This window comes from Erinaceus europaeus, chromosome 21 (genome assembly GCF_950295315.1).
Source record: "Erinaceus europaeus chromosome 21, mEriEur2.1, whole genome shotgun sequence".
Classification (NCBI taxonomy): Eukaryota; Metazoa; Chordata; class Mammalia; order Eulipotyphla; family Erinaceidae; genus Erinaceus; species Erinaceus europaeus.
Window position 1 is genome coordinate 1,983,258 of NC_080182.1, and position 15,569 is coordinate 1,998,826.

At 42.7% G+C, this 15,569-nt stretch overlaps 1 protein-coding gene across 1 annotated transcript in view; it reads right to left on the reverse strand.

Annotated features, from left to right (window-relative positions):
• The window catches only part of NEK11 (NIMA related kinase 11), a 377,347-nt gene that overhangs the window by 273,540 nt on the left and 88,238 nt on the right, over window positions 1–15,569 (reverse strand). Inside the window, exons 6-10 of the mRNA XM_060180272.1 lie at window positions 11,191–11,340; window positions 11,018–11,096; window positions 9,278–9,363; window positions 6,232–6,351; window positions 1,121–1,214 (exon numbers count right to left, since the gene is read on the reverse strand). Coding sequence (XP_060036255.1) covers window positions 1,121–1,214; window positions 6,232–6,351; window positions 9,278–9,363; window positions 11,018–11,096; window positions 11,191–11,340 — 529 coding nt within the window. The remainder of the gene's footprint in view (window positions 1–1,120; window positions 1,215–6,231; window positions 6,352–9,277; window positions 9,364–11,017; window positions 11,097–11,190; window positions 11,341–15,569) is intronic.

Genomic DNA, 15,569 nt, shown 5'->3' on the forward strand with positions numbered 1-15,569 from the left:
AGCTCTCCACAAAAAATAGCTCTTCCTAAGTTGCTTTCTTGAGAAGAGCTAGGAGGCTGGAGTTCATGTCTAGTGTCCAAATATGACCCTGAAGAAGGCTAATCCAGAATAACAGAATCCACACCAAGGACTATGTAGATATTTTTATCCATTAAAGAAAATGCATTTGCTATTCAGAGGCTTAGGGCACAGAAGGCATGTTCTGGCAATAGCTCTAGTGGAACTGGGAAGAATTACCATAGAAACAAACACCTCATCACAGACCCCTGCGAGCGTCAACCTAGCACGTTATGATCGGGCCCTCCTCCATCGCTATCCAACAGGCCATGGCCGGTGCGCCGCTATGTTCCATCGCTGGGGAGCCAGAGACGACCCGAACTGCCCCTGCAGCTCCAGACAGACTATGACCCACATAGTCAACGACTGCCACCTCTCCAGATTCAAAGGAGGTCTCGAAACTTGACATCAGGCTCAACCTGACGCTGTTGACTGGCTACGGAAGAAGGGCAAACGCTAGAAGAAGAAGAACCATAGATGTCCAATAATAAGTAAGATCGCAGGTTCATATGAAAGGACCCCAAGTTCATGTCTTCTGCACCTCAAGCCTCTGAATAGCAAATAAAAGGAAAGAAGAAGAAAACGAGACAAGAGGTCCTTGTGCATTGTAACGTGACATTGTAACGTGACATTGTAACATGCATTGTAACGTGCATTATAACGTGACATTGTAACGTGCATTGTAACGTGACATTGTAACGTGACATTGTAACGTGCATTGTAACGTGTGCTCAACCAGATACGCCACCACCCGACCCCCTTGCCTCTTTTCTCTACCTATCTCTCACTGTCAAATGGAGCCTGCTACGGGATCCGTTGCAGATCTCAGAAGAAAACAAGACAAGCCTGGGTCCTTGGGCATGGTAATATGTGCGCTTAACAGGCGGAGGGCGCCACTGCCTGGTCTGAGACTGCTCATTCTAAGACGGACCCCAGTATGTTCCCTGCGGAGTTGAGCAAAGTTGGTCTGGATGCCCTTTCCTCTTCCTTGCCCCTTTCTCTGTCCAGCCGGCTACAGAACTGGAAACAAGGAGAGATTTGATGTAAAAATGAGAGTGCTTACATGGAGTACATCAGCATTCGGCTGCTGAAAGTTCCGCGATCTCAATTCTTGCATTCGTTTGCTATTTTCTTCATATTTTTCTTCCACCAGCTTTCTGCAAATTGAAAGTAAACATAGAAAGATGGCTACCATTTTCTAAAACTGTGTCTGCCTCTCGGGGCTGAGTGTGACTCCTGATTCAGCAGGCAAACTGTGGTGCTGGCCAGCCAGCTCAACAGGCCCTTCACTCATTCATGCATGACCAGCACAGAGTGCAGACTCTCTGTAAATATGACATAGGGGCCCTCAAGACAGCTCACCTGGATAGTGTGCTTGCTTAGTCATGGACACCACCCAGGTCACTGAGGGCAGCTGCTGTGCTGTAGTGTCTTTCTGCCTCTCTTAACTGTCTCTGTCTTTCTATCATATACGGCCATGCTGGATGCTAGTCAAACCTAGAACCCCAACTCAGCAGAAGCAGGCAGCACCAATTCCTGTGAGCCCCGAAAGGGGTGCCCTGCATAGTGCCTGTTCTAATAACTGTTCTCAGCACAAGCAAACACTTAAACCAGGAGGGGAGGAGAAGGGGGAGACACACCTCATTTCAAAGATATCAGAGCGTGAAAGGAAAGGTAGTTCCTTTCCTTTTCTACAGGACAGGTGAATTTATTTATTTGAAATTTCATTTGTTTGGCCTTGCTAGAGCCTCCCACATGTACAATTTCACTGCTCCAGGCTGACCATTTTATTCAGAGACAGAAACAGAGACAGAATGTTAGGGGAGTCACCAGAGTCTACCCCCAAGCCCCAGACTTCTTCCCCAGAGGGGCAAAGCACCCACACGCTGTAACCCAGCTGATGAGCTGAGATCCAACTCCAGGAACGTTATTTAATCAGCAACTAAACCGGAAGAAAGACTTGAGTACTTGTAATTACTTGGGTGTTGATCTGTAATTTAGGTTTTATTTACTCATTTATTTATGTATTTTTGGAAATGTTCCTAACATCTCTGTTTAGTCATTTGTTATGTCTATAAAATGGGTACATTATAACCCTTCTGACCATAGTGCTGTTTCCTAGTTCAAACAGAACTGCACTTGAATCCTACATAGCACACTCAAAACTCCAATAATTCCAATACTGTTCAATCATAAAAAATAAGAGCAAATGTTATTTAAATGCAATTGCCTTTAAATAAGAATATTAAATATCATGTGGAAAGTCTATGCCTTTCTTTTGTGTATAAAGGTTAAATCAGAAAAGTAAACTGTACTGTGCATACAAGTTATTGAATTGTCTTTGAAATCTATTCTTGTCAGAGATTTACTTTTCCTTTTTACCCTCAATCAATAATATGAATCTTGGTACCCTGGAAATATTGCCACTTCTGGTAGTGCAGTGGGTTAAGCTCACATGGCACGAAGGGCAAGGACCAGCATAAGGATCTCGGTTCAAGCCCCCAGCTTCCCACCTGCAGGGGAGTCGCTTCACAAGCGGTAAAGCAGGCCTGCAGGTGTCTATCTTTCTCTCCCTCTTTCTGTCTTCCCCTCCTCTCTCGAGTTCTCTCTGTCCTATCCAACAAAAACAGCAATGGCAACAATAACATGGGCAACAAAAAATGGGAAAAATGGCCTCCAGGACAAGTGGATTCATAGTGCAATTACCGAGCCACCAAGCCCCAGTGCCAAATATATATATATATATATATATATATATATATATATATGTTGCCACTTCCTCTGGATGTCGAAAATAGATTTAGCACTATGAGTTGACTCAGTGGCTTAAGCAGCAATGTGAACTTTTCTCAGTAAAAGTTACCCTGAGCAGTGTGACGGCTCGCAGAAGCCGACCTGTGCTGGCACCCAATGGCAAGCTGCACATAGCCTCTCAACCGAGCATTTAATGATGTCAAGTCAGTAGCTCGAAACCCACCATCAGTGAGTTTTTACACCATGGAAATCAACACACATCAACACCTCCTCCCACACTCCGAGCTGGCTACTCAACAGTCACCAGCACACCACTGCCTAGAGTGAAGCTGGATGGAGACCTACATGTACACTCATTAAGGAAAGCCCGTATTAAGGGAGAATGGCCTCAGGTTGTTATTTATTTATTTATTTTTTCTTCTAACCAGAGCACTGTTCAGCTCTGGTTTATGGTGGTGCAGGGGATTGAACCTGGGACTTTGGAGCCTCAGGCATGAGAGTCTGTTTGCATAACCATTATGCTGTCTCCCCTCCATCCCTGGTCTCAGGGTTTTAACTGGTTCATCATGAAGCTATTTTAAGTACCACGACACCACTGGATTCTTTTCCGGGTACTTTAGCAAGTCATAAAGTGAACAGATTTTAATTCCCTGTATTTCTTTTTTTTAATATTTATTTATTTATTCCCTTTTGTTGCCCTTTTAATTTTTTTATTGGGGAATTAATGTTTTACATTCAACAGTAAATATAATAGTTTGTACATGCATAACATTTCCCAGTTTCCATATAACAATACAACCCCCACTAGGTCCTCTGTCATCCTTCTTGGATCTGTATTCTCCCTACCCACCCACCCACCCCAGAGTCTTTTACTTTGGTGTAATACGCCAATTCCAGTTCAGGTTCTACTTGTGTTTTCTTTTCTGATCTTGCTTTTCAACTTCTGCCTGAGAGTGAGATCATCCCATATTCATCCTTCTGTTTCTGACTTATTTCACTTAACATGAATTTTTCAAGGTTCATCACTAGCTGAAAACAGTGAACTCACCATTTTTTATAGCTGAGTAATATTCATATATATACCACAACTTGCTCAGCCACTCATCTGCAGTTGGACACCTGGGTTGCTTCCAGGTTTTGGCTATTACAAATTGTCCTGCCAAGAACATATGCCAAGAACAGATCTTTTTGGATGGATACGTTGGGTTCCTTAGGATATATCCCCAGGAGAGGAATTGCAGGGTCATAGGGTAGGTCCATTTCTAGCCTTCTGAGAGTTCTCCAGACTGTTCTCCACAGAGGTTGGACCCATTGACATTCCCACCAGCAGTGCAGGAGGGTTCCTTTGACCCCACACCCTCTCCAGCATTTGCTGCTGTTACCTTTTCTGATGGATGACATTCTCGCAGGAGTGAAGTGATATCTCATTGTTGTCTTCATTTGAATTTCTCTGACAATCAGAGACTTGGAGCATTTTTTCATGTGTTTCTCGGCCTTTTGGATCTCTTCTGTGGTGAATATTCTAAATGTCCTCCCCCCATTTTTGGATGGGGTTATTTGTTGTCTTGTTGTTGAGATTTGCAAGTTCTTTATATATTCTTGTTATTAGCCTCTTGTCTGATGTATGGCATGTAAAGATCTTCTCCCATTCTGTGAGGGGTCTCGTGGTTTGGGTAGAAGTTTCTAATTCCCTATATTTCTGTTTCTCTAGTTAGTTCTCAGTCAGGACATCTAAGCTACCAACAAGTTGGCAGAAGAATAAAGAAGAAAAAAATAGGAAATAGGACAATATACCAACTAAAAAATGAGTGTCTAAAAACTGGGGCTAGCCTGTTTGTTTGTTTTTTTTTTTTTCAAATTATTTCCATTGGCATGTAGAAATGTTCTATCTGGGGAGAGAGAATAATGGTTATGCAGAACACTCTCGTGTCTGAGCTCTAAGGTTCCAGGTTCAATCCCCAACACCACCATAAACCAGAGCTGAGCAGGGCTCTGGTATGTCTCTCTGTGTGTATCTTTCTCTCATTAAAATAAATAAAAATATTTAAAATGTTCTAATTATTCATGACATGTCTCACCAACAGCAATATTCTGAGCACAGACTGTTTGAAGGGTTTCACTGGCCAGGAGAGAGCTTTGTTTCCATTCTGTTTTCCACACCCAGCCTGCCCCTACACTCTTCGCCCTGACGTTCCAAGTCTCCCATTAGGGGGTAGCATCTGGGGAGGAGGGCTGAAGGAGGCTTCATTCAGAGACTGGCTGCATTTTCATCATTAATAATGTCCTTGATATTTAAATTTCCTCTTTATACAAGGCTGAATGCCAGATACTATTAGTGCCTGGCATCTAATAAATATCTATGGGGCTCAGTCATCATCTTCTGAAGGAACAAATGAAATCATGGCTACCAAAGGACAAGGTGGTCTAACACAAGTTGGGAGGAGAAAGGAGAAGTGATGTGAGATTGACAAATCTGGTTGAATATAACTGTTAAACCCTCTGCCAGTAGTTAGTATGCTAACACTGAATTTGAAAAATAAAAAGGCAAAGACAAAGAACTTCTTTTTAAAAATATTTTTATTGTTAGGACAGAGAGAAATCGAGAGAGGAGGTGAAGACAGAGTAGGAGAGAGAAAAACAGACACCTGCAGACCTGCTTCAGCGCTTGTGAAGCGACTCCCTGCAGGTGTGGGGCTCGAAGACCCAACTTGTGACCCTTCCCTACTCCCTTGCTCTTTTAAAATAAAAGTGAGTACATTCTTTTTTTTGTTACCAATGTTATCACTGGTGCTTAGTACACGGCATTCCTAGCAGCCACCCCCCATTCTTCCTATTCTGACAGAAACAGAGAGGAGAGGGAGAAAGGAGAGCGAGGGAAGGAGAGAGAGAGACTCCTGCAGCACTGTCCCACCACTTGTGAAGCTTGTCCCCCCCCCCCCCCCCCCCCCCCCCCGCAGGTGGGAATGGGGGCCGGGACTGGTCCTCATGAATGGCAACATCTGCACTCTTCCGCTGGGTGTGTCACTGCCCTGCGGCAATAATGATTATCATTAAGACCCACTGCAGGCTTCCCACTAGGATTTAGTCCAGAAGATGGGGAAATGTGAAGGTCTCTGACCCCTCCCTTCTTAGCCCAAACTTCACCTCCTAGTTTCCTAATGCCTCTTCCTTCTGACTGTGGAAAGACTCTAGGAGAGGGAGATCGATTTGAGGAATTACTACTGTCTCCACTGTGGGTTTGAACAGCAATAAATGAGAATATTCCCATTCATGCAAAAGCTGGGTAACAGTGTCTCGTTTAGATGCAATGACCCTGTGCGTCCTGACTTCTCTTTTGCTGTTTGCTTTGCTTTGGTAAATTCCTGCAGAGGCCTGGGCAGTGGCCCAGAGCTGGGAGCGCCCCAGGACAAAGTGACTCACTTCAACTTCCTGGCTCTCTCAGTGGCCACCTGGTGCTTCCTCAGCCGCATCCTTTCCCTCGGAGTCATTTTCTGCACTTCAGACAAGGCCCGTAGAGTCTGCAGGTGGATCTTCCTTTGCCTATAAATAATAAAGACTCCTCATGTACAACCCACCCCAAAGCTTCTCAGAAAAAAATTAAGCAAATGTTTTGCTGAAGTAAAAAGAAAAGAAAAACTAATAAACTCGGAATTGGGTAATGAGTCAACCAGGACTGTGGTTAATTGGTAACATTTTTCAAATTAGATTTTTGTTTAAAGGCAAATTACACACTTTCCAAATTTCTGCTCGTTCCATTCCTAGCACTGGTTTTCGTCGTGTAAGACAAATAAGGATCTTGGCCATGAAGAAGTAAACTGACTGGCAGACTAAGTCTGGGTTCAGGTCCTAGTTCCCAAGTTACATTTAAACATAGCCTATAGATATGTCTGTGAGTGAGTCACTTAATAGCTGTATTGTCAATTAAAAATAATCATACTCCATGAGAAATACCAGGGTTCATGCCCCCACTCCCCACCTGCAGAGGGGCACTTCACAAGCAGTGCAGCAGGTCTGCATGTGGCTTTCTCTTTCTCTCTATCTCCCCCTCCTCACAACTTCTCTCTGATCTATCCAATAGAAGGGGAGAAATGGGGAGGAGAAAGATCTGATAGGAGCAGTGGACTTGTAGTGCCAGCATTGAGCCCCAGCAATAACCCTGGTGGCAATTAAAAATCATCATCATCATCATCATCGTCATCGAGACCCAGGGGGTAGCACAGTGGATAAAGCACTGGTTTCTCAGGGCCTTCAAAATACCTCAGCTGGATAATGTGTGCAACTAGCTTCAAGGCTGGCCCCGGTCACACTGATGGAAGCTTTAGTGCCTCTTTGTCTGAAAATATCATCCAGGAGTGGTGAAGTCCCAGGGGAAACAACAACAACAAAAATGCATTAGACTCTCACACAGGAGGTTCCGAGTTTGATTCCTAAAATTTCATATACCAGAATGATCCTCTGGTTCTCTCTCCTCCTATGCTTAATAAATAAACAAATATTTTAAAAAGTAAGTATAGTGCCTTCTTTATAAGGTGAATGTGAGTTTAAATGCAATTTAAATTCATGCAGAAGTGCCTGTAACAGTCAAGCACACAATACCTCCCCTAAACGTTAAGATAAGATCATGCTTATGAGCCTCCTTCTTCAGGTAAAGAAATGTGCTCACTAAATTTGTGTATTGAAGGTCCGCATCAACTCTCCATGACCTTTATTTCTGTTTCTAACTTGGATAGGGCCCAGTGCCTTTCACACTCAACTCTCTCCTTAAAAATACATTGTGAGTAAATCATGATCATTGCAGCTCTCATCCTTCTGGGATATTATCCAGAACAGACCTCCTGGAGACATGCAATTTGCAGAAATATATATTTCTTATTTTATAAGACCAAACAGACTGCCTCATAACTTAGCCATAGACCTTGCAAATAAGACTGATGGTTTGGAATATTTCATAATGTGAAATGTCATCCAAGCAATTGGATTCTAGCATACCTTGAGCATAAGCAGTGTTGTTGGATGAACTATTTCACAACTATAGTGCAAAATGACAGCTAAAGCTAACCCTGCGTTTTAATATCCTCACACCTTTAGCTAATAAAATAGAAAGGGTTATTTCTTCCAGAGCACGGCTCAGCTCTGGCTTATGGTGATGCTAGAGGTTCAACCTGGGACATTTAGTGGTTCAGACATGGAAATCTTTGTGCATAACCATTGTGCTCCCTAGTCGACTAGCTAATGTAAGAAATGACAAGATGTAGACATCTTTGAAAGAACTGGAAACCCAAGAGAGCTTGTCTTGTCTATAGGAGTGTATTTAGAAATGCCTGCCCCATAGAACACTCATAGAGCAAAGCCTGATTATCTTTGAGGGACTAATGTTGGGACCCCAGGAGATGCCACTCCAAGATCTGCCAAAGTGCCATCTGCATTCTTTTAGATTAGGGTTGCTTGGAAAATAGCTAATGATGAAGGGATCTTCTAAACAGCACTGACTCCTGGGTCTCTGTGGCGGTACTCTCAGTAGGCTACATGCTACCATGTGCAAGGACCTGGTTTCAATCCTCTGGTCCCCACCTTTAGGGGGAAAGCTTCATGAGTGGTGAAGTAGTGCTGCAGGTGCCTCTCTCTCTGTCTCCCCCTTCCTTCTCAACTTCTCTGTCTCTACACAATATAAACAAATAAAATATCTTTAAAAAGAGAGAATAGAGAAAAAGATAAACCTGAAGTAGCATTTCATCGTTCATGAAACTTCCCCCCACAAGTGGGGACTTGTGGCTTGAACCCTGGTCCTTGTGCATGGTAACTGTACACTCAACTGGGTGCTCCAAGCCTGACCCCCACTTTCAGAAAAACTGTAGATTTGCTTTTTGTAAATAGTGCTCCCTGTACACAGTTCTTCTGAAGTACCTCGATATCCAGGGCTCTTATAAGTTATAGTACAGCAGTTTTAAATGAGGTAGAAGATGTTAAGACAGGAAGTAATTTCAGTTCTTTGTAAAGTACACCAAGAAATTCTCTAGTTCTCCTATGTTCCTCAAGGAAGTGAATTTTGGTTTCTTTTCAGTTTTCCTAGGAATCCACAATGCTGTCTTCTCACCTGATAGTCTGCCAGTTCCCATTAAATAAACATGAGAAAGCCATTTATGCTTAATATGGAAGGTTCATTAGCACAACTATTACTAAATGTTTGGGAATATTCATTTCTCTGTCTATGTACAAGGCAATTGGATAGCTACCCTGTGGATCTGTGAGCTGTGCAGCGGTTTAAACTTTTCTGATTTCAGTTTGCTAGCACCCAGGGCAAGGGACTTTAGAAAGCCAAGTTCCTAAACCTCCTTAATGTCTTGGCAAGATTTAAGTGAGTTTTACAATACTCCATGCAACCAGTTTAGCGTTAATAGATTTTTAAAGACAAATGCATTTAACATTTATGTTCAATGAACTTAAAAAAAAAAAAGCAATTACTTACACAGCATTAATTATATGAGCAGCTTCCTGCTGACAATTCCAATTCTGCCCTCCTGGAGTCATTTCTGAGTATTTACACATCAGCTGCTGAATGAAGAACAAGAAGAATCTTGGTAGACCTCAAAAAGGTCTCTTCAGGGATGAAATCACCCAGCGATGCTTCTGACTTGCATTATTATTGACCATCTCTAGAAGCTTCAAAATAAAACCCACTAAGGGACGTTTTTCCTTCTGTAAAGGGCTGCAAAGATTATATGATAGCTCATGTAACCACATCCCTACAGAGTCTGGCCCCTGTCGCCCTCTCCAACTTCGGCATGTGCTATGCTCTCACTGCATCACCCAGCCAGGGCAGGCCTTCCTTCCCTCAGCTTCAGGGCCCCATGTACTCTCTCCCGCCTCATGTCCTGTGGTGCACAATGTCCCTACTCTCAAGATCTGGACTAGGGTGTAGGAGTGAGTCACCTTAGTTCACCTCAAAAAGTTTCAGTAACAGACATAAACAACATTCTACTGCTATTTATTTGCCACTTAGGGGCTCAGTGCCTGCACAAGTCCACCACTATTAGTATTATTATTATTTTGACTGAGGGTGAAAGACCATCAATCCCCAGGGCCAGAACTATGCCCAGCACTCACTTCAGAACACACAGTAAATGTACACCCTTGTTTCCCATGGATTTAGAACCTGATGCTAGGCTGAAGTGATGGCTCACTGAGTAGGGCACGGGTCTTGCCACAAACATGTCCTAAGTTCAAACCCCAGCTCTACATGGCAGTACCACATCACGGGGGGAGGTTCTGGTTCTATGTATGTTTCTCTGCTTCTTTCTCTGTCTCTTTATCTGAATGAAAAGAGAAAAGTCTGCCCAGAAGTGGTGATTTTAAATACAAATATAGGTCCTCTCAAAACTAATCATAAAATTGTGATCATCTAAGGAATCTGTATGGTAGATACTTAACAAGTTTTTAAAAATCTTGAGACAGCAAAACAGCTCACTTGGATAATGTGATGCTTTGCCATGTGTGAAGTTTCCCTCAGTCTGGTCTTTATCTGAAAAAATCTCCCCTGAGGGTTGTGATATGCCTTTTTTTTTTTTTTTTTTTTTGGCTTATCACTTGAAGACAAATTCTCCACATCAAACTTTCTAGTCTACAGAAAAGACAAACAGCCCCAGTCAATAACAGTATTATTGAGCTATATAGTAAAGCAGTGGGATAGTGAAGGCTCAGTGAAGTCTCCAAATTTGAGGCTTACTACTAGGATATTCTTATTCTCATAAGAATACAGCTCCTGCAGGGTGAGATGTGCAAACCAGAGTTCCCAGGCTGGCTGCTGGCTTTAGGCAGGAAGTCGCAATCCTGCGGGAGGGGACTTCACAAGCGCTCTTGTGCAGAGAATGCTCTGATTAATAACCCCTCAAAGCTCTTAAAACTCGTGTTTTTATTCTCTCATTAAGACCACAGTGAGATGCACCTCACACCTGTTAGGATGGCCCCCACACACAAAGCAGGAGATGCTGTGGAGAAAAAGGAGCAACCCTGTTCCACTGTTGGTGGGGATGCAAACTAGTGCAGCCCTACAGAGAACAATATGGAGAGTCCTTAAACACGCGGCAAAAATGGACATAGCTTCCTGGCCAATTCCCAAGGCGTCAGAGCACACCTCCAAGTCCTAGACCACCTACCAACACTAAGATGCTAACACGTTTCCCAGCACCGCTGCTTCCCTTCGCAATACCTGTAGCTGTTCATCAATGTAAGGGGTTTTTAAAATTTCTATAGCAGATGGTCTCGATGCAGGACTCTTGCTCAACATGCTGCAATATTTAAAGAGAGAATTCTTTTTTAGAGGCACTAAAGCAAAAGCAAAAACTAAAAATTGTTGTTGGGGCATGAGGCTTATTTTCTTACCTTTCCATGACTGCGTTGAGTTCCCTTGGGTACTTCTCAGGGAGAGACGGTGTGTCGCCTTCAACAATCTTCAGAACAATGGACAGGAAACTGCAGCCAGTGAAGGCATGATTCATGCAACACATCTCATACAAAATGCAGGCCAGAGACCTGAAGAAAGAGTCAGAGGGTTTCAGTGAGGAACAGATCTCCTTTTCTAAGTCGAACCACTTCACAAAACAGCAGATGTCTTAGGGCACCCGTTGTGAGACACGTGACAGACGCCTCACTTTGTTTCTTGAAAACCTGCAGTTCCAGACCCGATGGCTGAGCTCACTTGGATGCTGTGTTGTTTCGCTATGTGTATAACCCAAGTTCAAGCCCCACTGTATTGAAGGGAGCGTCAGTGCTGTGGTCTCTTTCATTCTCTTCACCTCCCTGTGTTTCTGTCTCTACTTTTAAAAAAGGAAATAGGAGCTGTAGTTCCATATTATTCTTTCCCATTTAGAAACACATTCACTTTAAAATTTAAAAAAAAAATTAAGAAAAGAAGCATCTCCTTTTGGTCAAGGAGACCAAATAAACCAACAGGAAAATATTCTACACAGTTGAGACTCAATAGATGTTTGGTCAATGCATTAAAGAATTTTTGGACTCACCTTTAGCAAAGAGAAAATGTCAATAAATACTGCCTTTCTGAGGCAGTCTTATTAATGGTGTATTTATTAAAAAAATGTTTTAATTCAACAGCCTAGCCTTCTTTCTAACGTACATCTAAGTGTTTTGAAGAGGAAACTGGGATTCTTTATTAGTTTTCTGAATTGAATCCATCTGCAGGTGGGCTTGAAGAGTAGCTACTTACATTTCACATTAAGATGTGTAATTGTCCCTTTGGAGTCGGAAACAGAATATTAAAATTCTGGATCAGTACAACACTGATTTATATTACCCATGCAAATCAGTAGCCTCTGAACCAATAGAAAAATCTTTAAATAACTACAGCATTAATAAAACTAAGGGAAAGGGGAGGGTGATCACACCTGACTGAGTGAACATGTTATTGTGCTCAAGGACCCAAGTTCAAGTCCCCATCCCCGTCTGCAGGGGGGAGGCCTTTCAAGTGGTGAGGCAGTGCTGTAGGTGTCTCCCCCATCCCTCTCTATTTCTCTCTGTCTCTATCCAAGAAAGAGAGAGAAAGAGAGAGAGGAAGGAAGGAAGGAAGGAAGGAAAGGAGTGAGGGAGGGAGGAAGGAAGGAATATTAAGAGGTTTAGGAGTTGGCGCACCCAGTTGAGTATGTACATTACCATGCATGAGGACCCAAGTTCAAGCCCCTGGTACCCACCTGCACAGAGCAAACTTCACAAGCAGTGGGGCAAAGTTGCAACTCTTGGTCCCTCTCTCTCTGCACCACACACACACCCTGCCTCTGCCTCCTATCTTTTATCAGAAAGAGAAAATGAGCAAAGGAAAGGAAGGGAAGGGAAGGGAAGGGAAGGGAAGGGAAGGGAAGGGAAGGGAAGGGAAGGGAAGGGAAGGGAAGGGAAGGAAAAAGAGGGTAAAACTCCTACCTGAAACTCGTGTGAAATAACTGGGAGGGTGGGGACACAGTGGTGGTGGGTGCAGTGTGGAACTATAGACTGTAGTCTTAGGAATTTATAATCCATTATGAATCACAAATAAAAATGAAAAAAAAGAAAGAACTGCACTTCTCCTGGAGAATAAGGATACTATGAATTATATCACTGCCAAGATCTCTACCGAGCTGGAGACCATGGCAAACCCTAGCGGGAGCCTTTCTAACAAAAACTAACTTCCCAGACTTGCTTTAGGTCCAAACTGGAACCATAAGCCACCTTCAAGTTCAAGGATCCTTGGGGTCCAAGACAAGTCTAGTGGATCATCAGACAGTGACAAAAACACGATAGTAGGATTCTCTGTTTCCAGATGAAAGGAAGGCAGGAAGGCTTGGCTTATGACTTCCTGCTACTTGTCAGGGGCAGGGAGCTAGAGGCCTAATTTATGGAGACAATTCTGTGTCACAGTCAATACACTGATCAAGGTTAAAAAAAAAAAAAGTAGAGTTAGCTAGCTTAATGGACTACAGAAAAAATTAGATCTGGAGGCTAATTCAGCAACTGATTGCTTTTGATACCAGACTAGCATCTTTTGGGGGAAGTTCTCTCAGCCCATTTACATGTTTTATTTTGATCTACTGATATTTCCTTATGCTTAAGCACAGGGAAACAAATTCATTTGTCAGCTAGTAGCTTGTGCGAAGTGCACCTGCCTGTAGTGGGCAGGTGACTGCAATCTGGGACCATCTGACCACAGAAACTACCATGACACTCCTAGTGAAGAATCTGGGTCTTCCTGCCAAATGTATTTTAAATCTACTATGCATAATTTCTATTTTAGTTAGTATGTATCTTTGTATCTCTGGCCTTAATTTTCACTGATTTTCAGTCTTTTATCTTATTTATTTGAAATGAAATACAGAATTTTCACATGAGATAGAGAAAAGAAGCCAGAACCTAGAAAGGGACCTACCCTGTGACCCTGCAATTCCTCCCCTGGGCTAGATCCTAAGGAACCCAACACATCCACCCCAAAAGATCTGTGTACACCTATGTTCATAGCAGCACAATCTGTAATAGCCAAAACCTGGAAGCAACCTAGGTATTCAGCAACAGATGAGAGGGTGAGAAAGTTGTGGTCTATATACATAATGGAATACTACTCAATTATTAAGAATGACAAATTCACCTTTTCTTTCTTTCTTTCTTTGTTTCTTTCTTTCTTTCTTTTTTTTAACCTCATCTTGGATGGAGCTTGAAAGAATCATGTTAAGTGAGATCAGCCAGAAAGATAAAGATGACTATGGGATGATCCCACTCATGGGCAGAAGTTGAGAGATAAGAACAGAAGGGCCGCACAAAGTAGAATTTGAACTGGAGTTGGTGTCCTGCATCAAACTAAAGGATTCGGGGGCTTTCACGTCCTGGGTCACAATGGTGCAGGAGGGACTAGGCTGAGAGTTGGAGTGTTTTGCAGAAAAATGAGAAATTTTAGACATGTACCAACAACTATATTTACTGTAGACTATTAGTCCCCAGATATAAACATAAAAATAGACAGAAAGGAAGCCAGAATACCACTCTGGTATATGAGGAGCCTGGGATAGAGCTGGGAACCTCAGGCACACAAGCCCTGAGCTTCACCAGTTGCCTTATTTCCTCAAGTACAGAGAAACATTTTTATTTGAAAATAATTATATCATCACTTCCAACCTCTTTGAATATGGTTCTCTCATTTGACTCTCAGGTCTTAAGTCTGGTAATGTGAAATTGAGGATAGGAAGGTAGTCAGGCAAATTAAAAAAAAAAATGAAAGATGGATTTTACTTAGAAGTCTGTGATTTGCATTCCTTTCCTTTCATGAGATGCAGCCAACTGTGAAGAAGTAAACAAATCCCTGAGAGAGGGACCAAAGTAGAGAAAGGCGAGGTTGGGATCAGGTGTGCATGAAACATTTACACTTGAATTCAATAAACTTGCCATCTGTCCAAGTCCACTGGAACTGCCCCACAGGATTTCTGAAACATGGTTGTTAATGAGTTGTAAATGTAATTCAGACTCTATCTTGTCTCAATTTGCCCTTTGAAATCTGCCCAGACTTTCCAAAGAGAAGATACCCTCTAGCAAAGTACGCCTCTGGCTCAGTTGGGTGAAGTGTTATGGATCAAGGAATTTTAATCTGATGTAACAGAGAACCATCCTGACAGCCACGTAGAGAAGAGTTACCAAGACTTAAGATGTTGGCCAAAGTGACTGAAATCTAATATAAAGCTATTTTTTCTTTAGTGTCTTATTGTAAATGAAAGTCTTCATTGGGTGGAGCTGAATAGCAACAAAAACCAATAAAATATGATATAAAAAGTATTGAGCTTGATATAATACATGAGAAGGAATATTCTATAATTGTTTATGAAGGGTCTATTGTGTTTCAGAACTGATAGCAGTGGCATTAATGATCCAGGTCTACCTCTTTCTTTAGACAGACAGACAGACAGAGACAGAAGGGGGATAGCACAGTTCTGAAGCTGCTTCCATGGAGGGTAGCAGGAACCGGGTCACGCACATAGTCAAAGGTACACCATCCTCGTGGGCTATCTCCCAGCCTTTCTCAAGCTTTATGCATACACTCACCCAGGGACATTTTGTGGGGTGTGTGGGAAGGAGGAATGGCAACTACACTGGAAGCACAGTATCTGGATCTTCCTTGAACCCCCATGTAAAAAACACACAGCAGGGGATGGGGGTGTAAAACCAAGGCCGTTTCCAACAAGGTTAGGTGACAAAGTGTCCCTTCAAACCTCAAAGGACAAATGAATAAAGACAAA